The 16,465-nt window shown below is 45.9% G+C and overlaps 2 protein-coding genes across 2 annotated transcripts; one reads left to right on the top strand and one right to left on the bottom strand.

Annotated features, from left to right (window-relative positions):
• Window positions 1–955: 955 nt before the first annotated feature.
• LOC114763738 (gap junction epsilon-1 protein-like) lies at window positions 956–2,898 on the bottom strand. The gene is made up of 3 exons (XM_028953490.1): window positions 2,766–2,898; window positions 1,565–1,747; window positions 956–1,474 (listed from the first exon to the last, which is right to left on the bottom strand). The coding sequence occupies exons 1-3, from the start codon at window positions 2,793–2,795 to the stop codon at window positions 1,079–1,081; spliced, it is 609 nt and encodes a 202-aa protein (XP_028809323.1). The 5' UTR covers window positions 2,796–2,898; the 3' UTR covers window positions 956–1,078.
• A 2,225-nt stretch (window positions 2,899–5,123) lies between these two features.
• LOC114763510 (neuromedin-B receptor-like) lies at window positions 5,124–15,960 on the top strand. Its single transcript, XM_028953253.1, has 3 exons — window positions 5,124–5,610; window positions 7,741–8,086; window positions 14,397–15,960. Exons 1-3 carry the CDS (start codon window positions 5,213–5,215, stop codon window positions 14,775–14,777), a joined length of 1,125 nt encoding a protein of 374 aa, XP_028809086.1. The 5' UTR covers window positions 5,124–5,212; the 3' UTR covers window positions 14,778–15,960.
• Window positions 15,961–16,465: the final 505 nt, after the last annotated feature.

Raw genomic sequence — 16,465 nt, 5'->3', positions numbered from 1 at the left:
TTCAGTTGTACTTCTTACAATCACAATAAAGATATTCTGATTCTGAAGGAGAAGTCATGACTGCAGAAACATACAAGGAAATAAAGATAAATTTAACAGAAATGATACCTTATAATTATACATTTTTTACAGTAGGTGCTACAGATCAGTTCAAGCAAGCTGTCCACACAACGATTCGTGCAGGCAAATGTGATCAAATGCACCTCAAAATAGGAAAATATTATGAACAATATATGAATAACTCACATAATGATAAATGTGGTTTTAATTATACATATTAGAGAGCCATTACAAAAAGGGGGGAAATTGCTCCTACCACGTAGCTTCATAAAATGCAACTTAGTATGATACACAAAGCTGTTTCCAAAGCATGTAAGGTGGTCATAAAAAGTACGTAAATGAAGCTCAAAAGTCTTGAGTGCGATGTAATTGAAAACCACCGCTTTCTGCAAGAAGAAAAAACCCGCGGTTAATTTCCCTTAAACGACTTCATCAATACGGAGCCGTTGCGCGAGCTGATGGGGGAATGAAGCGCAGAGGCGGGACATACTGGTAACAATGATTTATTAATATAAGGAAACAAAGCCGGCACGAGGGCCAAAAACAGGCGTGTGGCGATTGCCAGAAGTGAAAACAACGGAAAACACCTAAGTCGCAGGGTCCACATCGAACCCGGCTCCAGCCACGTCCCCAATTAGCCCCTCCTGCCCCCACGGCTGGAGCCCTGATGTCAGGCACGTCCCCAGTCGTGACACTGGCCGTGTGGTTGTAGGTCGATTGTTTGCCAGTGCGCTCCTCGGCGTCAAAAAGAGCTCTGAATCACCCTAAATTCACAGTAACCGTATAACACGCATATACAGAAGGCCGTATTGTACCTGAGATGATACATTTCGCTGGAAATAATTACAAATGATGGATGGATGCCTGATAGGACCTTGAAGACACAGGAAGTGAAAGAGGTAATAAAAAGGAGCTGTAACTGGATGAATGTCTTGGACGTCCGGATGTTGGACCGCCGTTAATGGACGTGGTGACGCCGAGAAACGCGGAGGTACGTGGTTCTTCTCGCCGGTGCTGGTCACTGGTTGGTTGAGTAGCCCAGCCGCCGGTGCAGTACCTCGAAAACCTCGGCCACGCAGAGGAGCACGGTGATGACGGTGAAGGTGTACATGGCGCTGAGGAAGACGGTCTTCTCGAAGTGCTCCGGCACCATGCACCTGGCGGCGGCGAGGGCCGGGCCCAGGGCGCCGGCGTCGCACGCGTACAGGGCCGGCACCCGGAACCCGAACAGGTGGCTCTGCAGCCAGAACGCGACGATCTCCAGGATGATGCGCAGCACCACCGAGATGATGTAGAACACGGTGTACACCGCCCGCTGGAGGATCTCCTCCTGGTCGATGTTCTTGCAGGCGGCGTACAGGTGGAAGGCGGCGCCGGGGACCAAGACGGTTACCAGCTGCAGCGCCCAGAATACCTGGAGGAGGAGGAGGAGGAGGAGGAACAGCCTGGGTGACGATGGTCGGGCAGAGCCGTGGAAATGTCACGTCGCGACGGGTGTGGTCACCTGAGGCGTTATGGGTCTGAACTGGTTGTAGCAGTAGAGGTTTAACTCCCTCCTGTCCGGGTCGCAGCTGAAATGCAGGGCCTCATTGCCATACACGGCGAACCCCAGGACGCCGAGGAAGAACATGCGCACGGAGCCGAAGAACAGCGTGTGGAACTGGCCTGTCACTGTCGGAGGCCTGAGCTGAGAAAAAAAGAGCGAGAAATTCATCACGGACCCTGAGGTCCGGGCCACGGAGGGTTACTTACATTTTACCAGGCGCCCTTATCCAGAGTGACTTACAGTCAGTAGTTACAGGGACAGTCCCCCCCTGGGGACACTCAGGGTTAAGTGTCTTGCTCAGGGACACAATGGTAGTAAGTGGGGTTTGAACCTGGGACTTCTGGCTACTACCCACCCGTTTATTATTTATAGACGGAATCTTGATTAAACATTATATTGTATAGAAATTATAACTAGTTTTTTGGGCCGTGGGCCTTGAAAAAGTATTAACCTTGGCACCATTTCTCCGCGACAATCAAACTTTTGCATGGTGATAAAAAAAAGGTTTTCTGTTCCATTTCACTGAGAGTCAGGGAGGACCTCACCACTGCCGTCCCAGTGTGACTGTAGGCCAACATGGCACCAGTCTGCTGGCACCGGCCAAAGGCCGCCTATAGCCCGACCCTGCGTGTCCTAACGGCCTCGGCTGTGGAAAGCCCTTGTCAAGGCATTTTTTTCTCTTTTATCAATTTACTCACTCGGCGCAAAAAGGAAACAGAAAAGGGGAAAAACAAAAGCGCGGGGGCATGTGGCCGGTCTGCAATGCCCCAGTCAGCGAAAAAGCATGTAAAACACAATGGGCCGAGGGGGGGACGGTGGACACGTGACAAACAGAACCAGGGCAGGCCTATAATAACCCTATACAGTTTTTAAAATAACATATACACATATACGTACAAAAAACAAGATAAAGTCATATAAATATTACATCTTGACATATTAACAAATAGAAACATGCTACTTTATGCCAAAATGCACCAATGCTTTAAAAAGTGACGTTTCTTAAGGACATTTTAAAACTTTTTATTCTGTAATCATACGCTATTTGGTTTTGTACCTTTATGAAATGCAGAGTTACGTTCTAACCCGCTCGGATCCTGCACATTATGTAGATTAATAACGGTGTAATTAATGGCGAATTAAAAGGAAGTCCACACACCAACCGCAGTCCAGGCGGAGTGTTGTTCATCCCCCCCTCGCACTCAGAAGTCGGATCGCTGCTCCTCCGCCTGGAACGTTTCTCCAGGCACGAACGGGTCGGGTCGCCCGCGGTGGCCCGGGCTGCGACTCCGCTGCGGGGCAGAACCACGTGGTCTGGTGGCGCTTCGTCACACGCAAATCGAACTGAAAAAAGAGCGTCTCTGATGACGCTGTCTGACGTGATAGATCTATAGATACATAGTTTATAAACAAGACAAAAATAAATTAATATTAAATAAAACTATTAAATACAAATTAATATGCATATATTAATATATATATATTATTTTTTTTTGACAACTACCTAGGGACAAAGGCATTGTTAAAGCCATACAAAAAAGCTTCTTATTATCAAGAGTCTTCCTCTTGGTGTGAACTAAGAGCAAACGAAATAAAAATGTACAGAAACGTACCGGGACACCAAAATCAGAATGGCTAGTGGATCTGACCAATTTTCCACAAAGTGGCTGATGTAAATATAATTTTAAATTCCAGTCATGACAGGTACACAATTGTATGTTAAATGGTACAGACGACTATGGTACAAAAAAGAACCTGCGAGTACAGGTACAGAATGGCACTGTCCCAGTAAAACAGCATCTTTTAGATAATACTGTCAATTATCAAAGACACTTTTGTGACAGTAAAGTCCTCAGACTTCATCCTAAGCCTGCTGGGACATTGCATTTAGCAGTAGATGTCACTGAGGAAACATTTACATATCAAAGGGGGTCAAATGCCATTTACCTAACCCTGAGCTGAACCAGCATGGAGTCTCTGTTTCTTCAACTTCTCTGATTATGTATTTATCGGATTTCCTCCTCTCGCTCCAGACCAGCGTCTCCAAAGCACCGTGGTGCGCAGTGCACACGTTGCCATCAGACCGATGGGGACCAACGCTGGGTTTTTATTTTTCACTGAATGCTGTCTCACCGAGACGCATGAAATCGTTTCCACTCTTGTTCTGGGTCTTGTTCGTGCCGTATGTTTCATCCTAACAACATCTTCCCTTCACAAATCCCTCAATCCCCGGGCAAAAGGGATTTCAGAGGTCCTTTCATCAAACCCAACCTGGGCCATCTCCAGGGCAGGCTGTTCTAGGGATTTTAATTTGTCACCAAATGCTTGAGGTGATCAATGGATTTGCCTGAATTCACAGAAAATTCAAAAAATAAACTAAAATCAATATCTCCACTTGATTAGCAGATTTATTTGCATTATGTGACATCAGCATTTCAGCACATCAGAATGCAGTCCGTAAACGTTTTACGTAGATGGCAGTGATTTGTCGACGGTCCCTTGTTTGGTGGCGCCAACTCCACCTTTCCGATCTTTTTCCCGGTTTAAACGTAAAGTGCGGATCATCGGTCGTCAGATGCGCACAGAATCTCGAGGGCCACCCGTCTTTTTGGGGCCCCGGACCACCTGCGCTCATTATGTCACCAAGCGTCAACGTGTTTCATGCAAACAAAAGAAGAAGAAGAAGATGAAGAAGGCGATGAAGACGTTCTGACAAGTTATCAGCGTTGTATGTTCATGCAGACATTTACATTTACAGCGTTTACCATGCGCCCTTATCCAGAGCGACTTACAGTCAGTAGTTACAGGGACAGTCCCCCCCTGGAGACACTCAGGGTTAAGTGTCTTGCTCGGGGACACGATGGTAGTAAGTGGGGTTTGAACCTGGGTCTTCTGGATCACAGGCGAGTGTGTTACCCGCTAGGCTACTACCACCCGTTTACAGCGCTCTCTGTCCGACATAAAGGGTTAATATGAGGTCAGTGTGGATGCTGGCCAGTAACAGGTCTGGCGTGTGTGAGTGTGTGTGTGTGTGTGAGTGAGCGTGTGTGAATGTGTGTGCGTGAGTGAGTGTGCGTGTGTGAATGTGTGTGTGTGTGTGCGTGTTTGAATGTGTGTGTCAGTGTGTGTGTGTGTGTGAATGTGTGCGCGTGAGTGAGTGTGCGTGTGTGAATGTGTGTGTCAGTGTGTGTGTGTGAGTGTGTGTGTGTGTGCGTGTTTGAATGTGTGCGCGTGAGTGAGTGTGCGTGTGTGAATGTGTGTGTCAGTGTGTGTGTGTGTGTGTGAGTGTGTGTGTGTGTGTGAATGTGTGCGCGTGAGTGAGTGTGCGTGTGTGAATGTGTGTGTCAGTGTGTGTGTGTGAGTGTGTGTGTGTGTGCGTGTTTGAATGTGTGTGTCAGTGTGTGTGTGTGTGTGTCAGTGTGTGTGTGTGTGTGCAACACGCTTTACTCTCGCCGCCTCCTGCTCCAGCCGCCAGTGAAGTTGCGCGTCTCCGCATTTCAGCACTTGCCGGGCGGACAGCGCCTCGCCAGCAGCTCCAGATTCCGATCCCGATCCTTCCTTCCTTCCTTTCTTCCTTTCTTTCTCTCTTTTTCTTTCTTTTAAACCATGGACGCCACGCCAGGCAACTCGTCCTTCCCAGAAGACCCGGCGGAGTTGGACAAGTTCGCGGACGAGCCGGAGCCGGACGGCGGCACGGACCTCGTCATGCGCTACGTGATCCTCTCCGCGTACGTGGTCATCATCACGGTGGGTCTGCTGGGCAACATCACGCTGGTGAAGATCTTCATCAGCAACAGCGCCATGCGCAGCGTGCCCAACATCTTCATCTCCAGCCTGGCCGCGGGGGACCTGCTGCTCCTGGTCACCTGCGTCCCCGTGGACGCCTTCAGGTACTTCTTCGAGGAGTGGATCTTCGGGACGGTGGCGTGCAAGCTGATCCCGGTCATCCAGCTGACGTCGGTCGGCGTGTCGGTCTTCACCCTCACCGCCCTGAGCGCCGACAGGTACAGAAATGCACGCAAACGAGAATGTGTGGTAACCCAGGTTCGAACCCCACTTACCACCATCGTGTCCCTGAGCAGGACACTTAACCCTGAGTGTCCCCAGGGGGGGACTGTCCCTGTAACTACTGACTGTAAGTCGCTCTGGATAAGGGCGTCTGGTAAATGCCGTAAATGTAAAATGTAAATTAGTTGTTGAATTAGGGAACTAGAAGATGTTGTAGGTCCATTACGTATCCTGAACTTGTCTTCGTCCGTGGTGAAGAAATGGACCTCTGTGTGCTGAGGAGACCTTGTTAATTAATTTAAATGAGAGGGAATGTGAGTGAGATGGAGACGCGAATGAAAGTAAAAAAAAAAAAAAAAAAGCTGGTTAAATAACACCAAGGAAGCAACATTGCAGAGAGGAGTGGACCAAACGGTCTAAATGGAGCTGTTAAAAGTGCGTAATGACCTTCACCCGTTAACATCCGGTGATGGCCAAAGTTCATTTGTGCCGGAAAGATTCCCGCGGTGCCCGGAGGTCGGGCGGATATGGATGGTTATTTTTTTGGGCTGAGTTTATCCAGACGCCGAGGTTCTAGCCCTTTCCATAAGTCCCGCGGCTCTTGTCCGTGTTCGGCACGACTGGAAACGGCGTTGTGCTTTTTGAATTCTAATCGAGCTGCCGAGACGGATGCGGGGAAAGATTCCAGGTGGAAAGGCCATGAGAGAGGAAGGAGATGCTCGCGCTGACGCCGGCGTGTCTCCAGGAGTGGTGAAAATGGCCCATTTGTATGCCGGCCCGTGCATTGGCGCCGTAGGACTTTCGTCTTATTAGCGGCGGCCTGGCCCCTGGTCCGAAACGGAATGGAGTTGATTTCCGTGCCGCAGTGTGGGGGCATTGTGCTTGGCCGAGGGCGACGTCCTCCCGCTGCTTGGAATGTTAAGGGCCGCCTCCAGAGGCGGATTGTCATGGAGGAATATCTGCACGGGGACGATTGGCCGCTTTATTCCCACAAATGGGGTCGAATGTAGACCGCTTTCTCCGACACGATTCACCGGGCGCCCCCCTGCCCGCCTGCCCGCTGGCCCCGTCGGCCCTTCAGCCGCCATCACCCTCTTTACACATTAATGACGGCTGTCCGCGAGACAGGCCTTTCTGGGACACCTAGGACGCATTGTTCTCACATGGAGAGATGCATTTCTGTACACCGGCACTTCATAATACACGAGTCCTCCGCCCCCTTGCATAGACAGGGGGAGATCATGAAAAATCTATTGATTGAGGCCAGGGGTCGGCAACTCGTGGCTTTTTAATCCGTACACTGCGGCTTCTGCGGGCTTGGAAAATAGATAACAATCGAATTTTATTTTACTTTATGTCCGTAGTTTTTTTTTTTTTTTTTTCGTTCCTTTTGAAAGATGGAAAATTTCAATACATTTACAGCATTTGGCAGACGGCCGTATCCAGAGCGACTTACACCGTGCTTCCATGTCACCATGGATGAAGTGGTCAGTTCTGGTTCACTAGGACCCCCAACTATGAATACAATCTTTTTATTCACTCTGTTCTAGTTTCTAGACAGAAGTCAGACAAGAAGAAGGTTACAAGTTCATCTAAATATTCTCTAAAGAGGAAGGTCTTGGATAATGTAATGTCCTTTATAGCCAAGAAATGCCTTTTGCTTTAACCCTCCAGTTTTCAATGTGTTTGAACACATTTCATTCAAAATGTCCCAGTTCCACAGCATATTTATTACTTAAAATATATATGACCTCAGACCAACTGCCTTACTTGGAATATGCACTTTGACGATGCATTTTTTTAAATAACTTTAACACACAGAGCTAATAGGAAATAAGAATCTACAACAAACCTATGTAAAATATGTGGACAGATAGACAGATTTGTTTGATACAGATGGACAGAACAGCAATGATCCAATTTGTGGCCAATTTGCTAGTTTGTGTCTGAAATGCCAGCGCTCATCAGAGCGAACATGTGGGCGTTATTCAATTACCGAAAAAAAATTACATAATATATTGAGTCAAGGACATCTGATTCAAGGAAATTGGGAGAAGGTGACGTCACTGGTGTTTGTGGATCGGTATCTGGCTCGGATTTAATGGGCAGTATTTTATTTATTTCAGATATAAAGCAATCGTGAACCCCATGGACATCCAGACCTCCAGTGCTGTGCTGTGGACTTGCCTGAAAGCTGTGTCCATATGGCTGGTCTCGGTCCTGCTGGCTGTGCCCGAAGCCATCTTTTCCCAGGTTGTCCACATCCAGGACAAGAACGTGACCTTCACCGCATGTGTGCCCTACCCCCTCTCGAACGAGATGCATCCCAAAATCCACTCCGTGTTGATATTCCTGGTCTATTTCCTCATCCCTCTGGGAATCATCTCTGTCTACTATTATCACATCGCCAGGACGCTGATCAAGAGCGCCCATGACATGCCAGGGGAGATCAGCGAGCATTCAAAACGACAGGTGACGTCGGCTTCTTTCTTTTTCTTTTTTTTGTCATAAAATAACTCCGAGCTCCTTATAAATGTTAATGCCGACTACTTGAAACATGCCCCACGGAGTGTTCCGCTGAAATTTTGTACGATTTGCCCACAGCGGAGACACAAAAACGTGTCAAAATGTTGGAAGGATGTTCCACACAGACTGACAGGAAGCTACATTTTGCATGAGAGCCACTATAATTTGGTGGTAGTAGCCTAGTGGGTAAGACACTCACCTGTGAACCAGAAGACCCAGGTTCAAATCCCACTTACTACCATCGTGTCCCTGAGCAAGACACTTAACCCTGAGTGTCTCCAGGGGAAGACTGTCCCTGTAACTACTGATTGTAAGTCACTCTGGATAAGGGCGCCTGGTAAATGCTGTAAATGTAAATGTAAATAATTTGCTCGTAGAGTAGCCTCGTCCACAGTCTGCGATGCTGTTCATTGCTGGGTTACCATTCCGATGCGGTTACGGCCAAATGGGCCTTTTTTTCAGCAGTGACCCCACCAACATTATTTATACCAAATAATAACGTTGCGTTTAAGCAAGTGGTGAATTTTTCCTCATTCATTACTAAACAAGATCCATGAAGCAACTGGGGTTGCCGTTACATCCATTAAAATGGATCTGTTGGGGTCTGAGGCGCTAGTGATTGGTCGGAGTGGAGGGCGGAGACTCGGTATTAAAAAGAATTAAAAGACGTGTCTTAAAAGCGTTCGCCAAACCGAGTTCAAGACGTTTTCAGTGGAGCGACATCTTTCCCGTGAATAGCAATGACTCCACTAGCGCGAGCGGGCACAGAACCGATGCATTGGCGCAAGTGGGGGTGAATAGGTGAAGGATGTCCGTAATGTGGCAAATGTTTCCAGGTCCCCCCCCCCTTAATGAGTGGAGAACGAGCAGCCAAAATGGTGGCTTGCGGGCTAGCTACAGGGTTCTTCCACTTCTGCTGTGAAAATGGAGTAAAACTAATGCAGAAATCAAACAGAAATAACTTCTTCCTCCTTTATCTAGGTTGTTGGCTTCAAAACAGTCTGGACAATTGCTGATATGAAGCTAACGGGTTGCGATTAGCAATCATTGCACATTAACCAACGTACGAAACAACGCTGTGAAATGTGGCAAAACTAATGCAGAAACAGAACAAGGACCCCGGCGATGGCCAGTTTGTGTTTAATTGTCATTAATTAACTAAGCAAAAACTATAATCTCCTTCTCATTTACATTTTACATTTACAGCATTTATCAGACAACCTTATCCAGAGCGACTTACAATCAGTAGTTACAGGGACAGTCCCCCCCTGGAGACACTCAGGGTTAAGTGTCTTGCTCAGGGACACAATGGTAGTAAGTGGGATTCAAACCCGGGTCTTCTGGTTCATAGGCGAGTGTGTTACCCACTAGGCTACTACCTTCTCAACCTCAACTAGCTTGTGGTTTAGTCCACTGTGCAACGTTACAGCTGCAGCTGGCTAAGATGTGCATGTTGGAGGAAGAACGACTGGTTGAATTACCACTTTACCAGAAAGCTTTTCAGCTCTCGGATGTTTCCGAGACATCGCCATTATGCATCAGGTCAAGAGTTGCTAGTGAAAATGGTCTGAATTCTTCTCAGGGTGACAACTCAGAGGCTGCAGTGTGTTCTACACAGGCATTTGGAGAAGGGACAAAACCGCCCTAGGCTGCTGTCTGCTGGTGTGACGGCAGAGTGCAGGCGGCACTCGGTTGCCGTGCTGCTGTTGCGAAGCTTGGAACTGTATGTTGCTCTTAGGCTTCAGTGCACAACCATCCGCTGGAGGAAAAAATGCGTATATACCTACATATTCTTGCTTGTGGAGGTTACTGCAGCGAGACGTATACTCTATAAATGTGACACTAAAAGACTAGTAACACTGGGTTAAGTGTGTTTTATAGGGGATTAATTTACGAGAGTGTAATTTGAAAGTTAGCAGACAAATCCGTCAACCCAAGCCACCCAGATACTGGTTCAGTCCTTAGTAATCTCATGACTGGATTACTGTAACTCCCTTCTAGCTGGTCTACCACTATGTACCATCCGACCTCTACAACTAATACAAGATGCAGCAGCACGACTGATCTTCAACTTTCCCAAGTTCTCCCACACCACCCCTCTGCTACGTTCCCTCCACCGGCTCCCAGTAGCTGCACGCATCAGGTTCAAAATACTGATGCTGGCCTACAAAGCCAAACATGGAGTAGCACCATCCTACCTCACAGCCCTTATTACACCTCGCACTGCACCTCGTATACTCCGAGCCTCCAGTACTGCTCGCCTGGTCCCTCCATTTCTGAAGGTAAAAGGAAGACGCTCATCTAGACTCTTCTCCGTCTTGGCCCCTCGGTGGTGGAATGAACTTCCAGCTCAGTCACTGAGCACCTTCACACGGCAGCTCAAGACCTTCCTCTTTAGAGAAGATTTAGATGAACTTGTAACTTTCTTCTTGTCTGACTTCTGTATAGGAACTAGAACAGAGTGAATAAAAAGATTGTATTCATAGTTGGGGTCCTAGTGAACCAGAACTGATCTCTTCATCCATGGTGACATGGAAGCACGTTGTAAGTCGCTCTGGATACGGGCGTCTGCCAAATGCTGTAAATGTAAATTGTAAATGTAAAATTATACTATTGCGTACACTGATGAGCCATAACATTAACACTGCCTGCCTGATGGGTATCAGATACCTCTGAAGGTCGGTCTGTGCTCTGTGATTCATGGATTTTTTTTCCACAGCACGGGGTCTCTGATCCTGAAGTGCCCCAACCCTTGGTTAATTAGACACTCGAGATTGTCAGCAGTGATTCAAGTGGCAGGATGGAGGCTCACAATGCCCTGGAGGGGAAGAGCTCATTCCTAGACCTGATGCCACCCGGTTAAGAGAATCTCCTGGACGTCTCATGCGGCGAACATGGCGCTGCTTTAATACCTGGGACATTTTCCCCGAGTCTTTTAAAAGCTTGAAGGCAAAATCCAATCTTGGCTGCTGACTTTAAAGACGATTGGCCCTGGACTACCGTGGTGGCTGGTTTCGAACAGTCACTCGCACCTCATTGTCTCGGGGAGCAATTTGAGTTGTTATAGGCCTTGACACTGTTGTCCGATTTCTGCAACAACGACAACAGCCGGAGTGTGAAATGAATGCGAACAAGGTCAGCGTGCCAAAATGTGCATGAATAATATATTCGCGCATAGCACTGTAATTGAATATTAAATAATTTGTGTGATTTGTAGAAGCTTCTCGGGTGCCAGGGGCTAAATGGAGTGCAACAAAAATGGTATAGATGTTTAACAGGATAACATGTGTAAAACTGGGGAGAATAGAGTAAAAAACTCTCTCTCTCTCGCTACACACAAAAGCACTGCATTCAAACCACTCCAACTTGATGTTACCTGGCAGAAAGAGGCGTGGCACAATAGAGGTTAAAAGGATGAAAAACCAAAATGAAAAGAAAGAGTAAAGGGAGAGATAGAGAGAGAAAAGCCACAAGAAAAATAGGTCAAATAGGAAAGACTCAGGTACTGATGGGAAAATTTCCCTCAGCTCCCGATAGAAAAGAAAATGAAAAAGTCCCCGACCACAAGTGAACAATCCTTTATACACCTGACCTACAGGAAGCTGTCACAGACCAATCAGAACCTGTTGTTTCTGACGTCACGCCCCCGGTGTCTCCCGTCTGGGGAAGACAAAGAGAGCAGGCGGTCCCGGCGGCCGGCGCCTCGCACCTTTGGCTCGGGGGAGGGCCGCCAAATGCTGAAATGCCGTCCGACAAACACATGTAAAATGGAGGTGTCGAACCTCCATGCAAAACAAAAGCGCAGAAACGCCACTATATTCTTAGTATTCTGATGAATGAGACATGATTTTGTTTGTATGTATGCTGGAGCCTTGCTCTCAATGAGTGAGCTGGGACATTATCTTGCAATGGTTGCCATTAGCAACACAGAACATACACTCTTTTGATCAGTGTTGATATATATATATATATATATATATATCTTTGGTTACTGAATGATGAATTTATTGAAGTTGCTGAAGGCCCCGCTGAATAGCCACTGGGAATGGAAAGAAATAATTCCCTCTGTGATGCAGTGAAGAAGTCCTCAACAGTTTTAATGATTTCAATTATGACCCTTGTGATTAATGAGCTTTGATATGGTTAAGAACATTGTTAATAATGTTCTATCCACTTGCAAAAAGTTAGTTAATTAGAGTACATTTCAGAAGTCAATTAAGACAATTTGCATAAAATGGTTATCAAACAAGCATTCTTTTGATGATTTTACTCACACTGGTTAAATAACACCAAGGAAGCAACATTGCAGAGAGCTTTAGACCAAACGGTCTAAAGCTGTTAAAAGTGCGTAATGACCTTCACCCGTTAACATCCGGTGATGGCCAAAGTTCATTTGTGCCGGAAAGATTCCCGCGGTGCCCGGAGGTCGGGCGGATATGGATGGTTATTTTTTTGGGCTGAGTTTATCCAGACGCCGAGGTTCTAGCCCTTTCCATAAGTCCCGCGGCTCTTGTCAGTGTTCGGCACGACTGGAAACGGTGTTGTGCTTTTTGAATTCTAATCGAGCTGCCGAGACGGATGCGGGGAAAGATTCCAGGTCAAAAGGCCATAAGAGAGGAGGGAGATGCTCGCGCTGATGCTGGTGTGTCACTTGCAAAAAGTTAGTTAATTAGAGTACATTTCAGAAGTCAATTAAGACAATTTGCATAAAATGGTTATCAAACAAGCATTCTTTTGATGATTTTACGCAAATGTTTCAGTGCAAAGCTATTGGCGGTCATTTTAAGCCATTTCTCGCCACAAACGGAGGAAGATAAAAAAAAGGTACAAGCCCACATGAATTTACCTGCAAAGCAAAGCCTATTAAGTAGTAGTAATAATAACAATAATGATAACGGAACTTTCCCATGAGACCTCTACGGCATGCCAACAGGGCCAATAACAGGTTCAAAACAGGTTTTTACTTTACTTTACTTTACTTTACTTTACTTTACTTTACTTTACTTGGCAGACACTTTTATCCAAAGCGACTTACAAGAGGACAACACCTGCAAAAATAACAGTTAAAAAAAAAAAAAATTGCTGCAAGAAAAAAACACTGTTTTTTACACCGCTTATGGGTAAAATGTTGGCGGCAGGTGGGGGAGGTAGAAAATGTTTACTTCTTCCTGGGGGGGGGGCGTAACAGAAAATAATTGAGAAGCACTTTGTAATTGAGAAGAGTTTAGAAAAGATACCAAGTTACGAGTTGCTGACGGAGCTTCCCAGAATGCTCTGGGGCGATACTACACAAATTCAAATCACCTGATGGTGAAGTGGCCTGTGTACTCATTTGTGGAGGATAATTATTTGTTGGAGGTTATTAATTGTTGCTAGCATCTGCTATTATAAATAAAATAATAGCAAATCTGATATTGCAGAGATGTGACAAAACTAGGGATGTACTGATACTGATACAGATACTTTATACATAAGATAAATGTGATTGGAAAATATAACAGAAAGTGTGTGTTTTGCAGCGCCATGAGAATTTCAGGGCGGGGCAGGGTTGGTGCTTGCCTAAGGCACCAAAGAGGCTGGAGCTATCTCGTTCTTTGAGTAACAATGATGTGTGAGGAGCAGTATTTCTACTGGCACATTAACCTTCAGTTGGAACATGGTACAGAAATAGAAGAGTGAAAATATCGAAATCAGTGTGCTGGTATTGATCCAATACTGATGCCAATTTGGTGCTTTGCTCAGTGGCACCTCAGTGGCACCTTGGCGGATCGGGATTCGAATCGGCAACCTTCTGATTACGGGGCCGATTCCTTAACCGCTAGGTCACCACTGCCCCACCAGGGGCACCACTAGTGCAATGAATTTAGTAGTTAACTATGTTTAGTACTTTAACTAAGTTAAACTATGTTAAACACATGTATGCAGTTTCGGTAAATACATTTTAATTGCGTTAACTCAATAGGTTGAGTTTAATTAACTGTTGCTATGTTATAAGAACTTAAATGTTTAAGTATTTACAACTAAATTCGATTTGTTTACTTGATTTATTACTTAAAGTTGACTTTACTCAAAACTTGGAGTGAGATAAGTTGCCTTGTTCTTCTTAGTTAGCAGAACAGGTTTTTTACAGTGCAGTTGTATTCGGTCTCCTAGACAGTTTCTGCACTGTCCTGAGTAGCTGTGGCATGATGACTGTAAATGGACTGCATGCTCCAGCGAACCTGACTGATGCTCATTTCTCGTTCATATTCCTAAGATGGAGACACGGAAGCGGCTCGCCAAGATAGTCCTGGTCTTCGTGGGCCTTTTCGCGCTGTGCTGGTTCCCCAACCACGTGCTCTACATGTACCGCTCCTTCAACTACCGCCACATCGACTCGTCCCTGTCCCACTTCATCATCACGCTGCTGGCCCGCGTGCTGAGCTTCTCCAGCTCTTGCGTCAACCCCTTCGCTCTGTACATGTTGAGCGAGAGCTTCCGAAGACACTTCAACAGCCAGCTGCGGTGCCAGAGGAAGCCGTACCACGAGCGCAACGCTAGCTTCCTCCAGAGCACCTCCGCCGTCCGCATGACCTCCATCAAGAAGAACCCCCCCGCAGCCAACGGTCACGGCACCAGGCAGGAGGTGTCTCTCTAGGCTGGGGACACTGATGCACAATCCGTCCTGACATTGCATTTGGTGCCAAGCTTCGGCTGGTGACTTCAGAAGGTCATGCACATTTCGCCAAAACTGACTTGAAGACAACTTCAGACCCCAAAAGACATCTTGTTGGGACTGACTATCCTCGATTGACATCTGAAAGCCTCAATAACCAAATTGTTGCAGGTGTTTGGAAAAATAAATCTGATATAAAAGTGCATATAAAGAAAGTCACAAAATTGGCAATTGGCGAAATCGCACGCCGTGAACTGAATACAAACTAGGATACTCGAAACGCAAACCATGGTGGCAAGAACGCATCCGGATAAATACCTCAGATTATGAATTGTTCAACATTGTCTGCTAGTAATATTAAATAGAACTGTACAGGACACCAAATTCATACACCAAACAGTGGAAATGATTTTTTAAAATTTAAACTGTTAGTTTCTACGTAATTAATATGAAAAAAAAATTTTTTTCTGTTCATGTTCACGTATGTTCATGTATGACCACAAAGGTGAACATCTTGCTGGTTCGCTAGTTGTAGCTCCTCCAGCTCCTGCGGGGAAAATAATATGGCTACGCTTTTCTCCCTGCATGTTTGAACACTTCCCTCCATCCTTTTTCGAATCCCGGATGTGTGAAAAGGGTCTGTTGCACTTCCTTGATTAAATATCTACTCAATGATCCATAAGTGACCCGCCCATTTAAAAAGGAAGACGCCGTGCGCCAAGCGGCTCTAATGAACTGCCTCAGAGCAATCTTCACGGCTAAACAAAGCGCGCTTCGGTGTTACCCACCTGTCAGCCATTATACGTTCGCTCCACCTTTATCAATCCCACAAGCAACCTGGGCTTCTGATGCACAGGCGGGTATTTGCATATCCAATCTGATGTCTCCATTCTCCATCTTCCATCCCTTCATCTGTCTCATCATGGAAGACCGAGCTGCTGAATATCGTAAGTGCTTAAACAGCCAGAGTGTCAGACTGACATGCTGATTATTGTGGCTTGCAGTTGCCCCGTAGGTCATCAGATGAGTTTGGTTTTTCACAGATGCAATTTGGAGCATCAAATAGAATAAAAAAAAACAACCTCTAGCAGTATTATTACTTACCTTAGTTTACCATTTACTCCCTACTTAATACAATTGAATTAATTGAGCTTGTAAAGCAGTGTGCGAGTGTGTGTTCTTGGGAATCCTTGGAATGATCATTTCACATATGTTATATACATCTATATTGTACAAACTTACACACACACATATTATGTATATATGTGTGTGTGTGTGTGTGTGTGTGTGTGCATTTTGGTTGAAACAGATTTCTCATTTCTTGAGAAATATAAATGTTTTTTGTATTATTTTTTTTTTTCTCTGAGAACAATGACAGGGAGCATTTTCTTTAAATGAATATTGCTTTATTGATTACCTGAAGTCATTGACATACTCTTCCAACCACTCCATACAAAGACTATTTAAAGAGGGTGAAAACCCAATCAGAATCAAGAGATGCCCAGTCATCACACACTAATTATTTTGGCCTGGAAAGCCAAAATCTTGGTCTTCTACTCCTTCCGTTTTCATCGCACGTTGTCCAAACCTTTATCCAGCCCATAGTACAGAAGTGTGCTTGTGATTTTTTAAGCGATTCCACACATGACTTTGAAAGTGAAGTGATTGTC

The sequence above is a fragment of the Denticeps clupeoides genome, chromosome 14, assembly GCF_900700375.1.
Source record: "Denticeps clupeoides chromosome 14, fDenClu1.1, whole genome shotgun sequence".
NCBI classification, from domain to species: Eukaryota; Metazoa; Chordata; class Actinopteri; order Clupeiformes; family Denticipitidae; genus Denticeps; species Denticeps clupeoides.
This window is presented reverse-complemented; position numbering and strand designations above follow the sequence as displayed.

Excerpts from the sequence above, each read along its gene's own strand:
- LOC114763738 (XM_028953490.1), bottom strand. The coding sequence starts at position 2,795 with ATGAACAACACTCCGCCTGGACTGCGGTTG. Across the intron at positions 1,748-2,765 it reads CTCCGCCTGGACTGCGGTTG|CTCAGGCCTCCGACAGTGAC; the intron begins GTGTGTGGACTT and ends TTTTTTTCTCAG. Across the intron at positions 1,475-1,564 it reads TCAGACCCATAACGCCTCAG|GTATTCTGGGCGCTGCAGCT; the intron begins GTGACCACACCC and ends CTCCTCCTCCAG.
- LOC114763510 (XM_028953253.1), top strand. The coding sequence starts at position 5,213 with ATGGACGCCACGCCAGGCAACTCGTCCTTCCCAGAAGACCCGGCGGAG. Across the intron at positions 5,611-7,740 it reads ACCGCCCTGAGCGCCGACAG|ATATAAAGCAATCGTGAACC; the intron begins GTACAGAAATGC and ends TATTTATTTCAG. Across the intron at positions 8,087-14,396 it reads GCGAGCATTCAAAACGACAG|ATGGAGACACGGAAGCGGCT; the intron begins GTGACGTCGGCT and ends CATATTCCTAAG.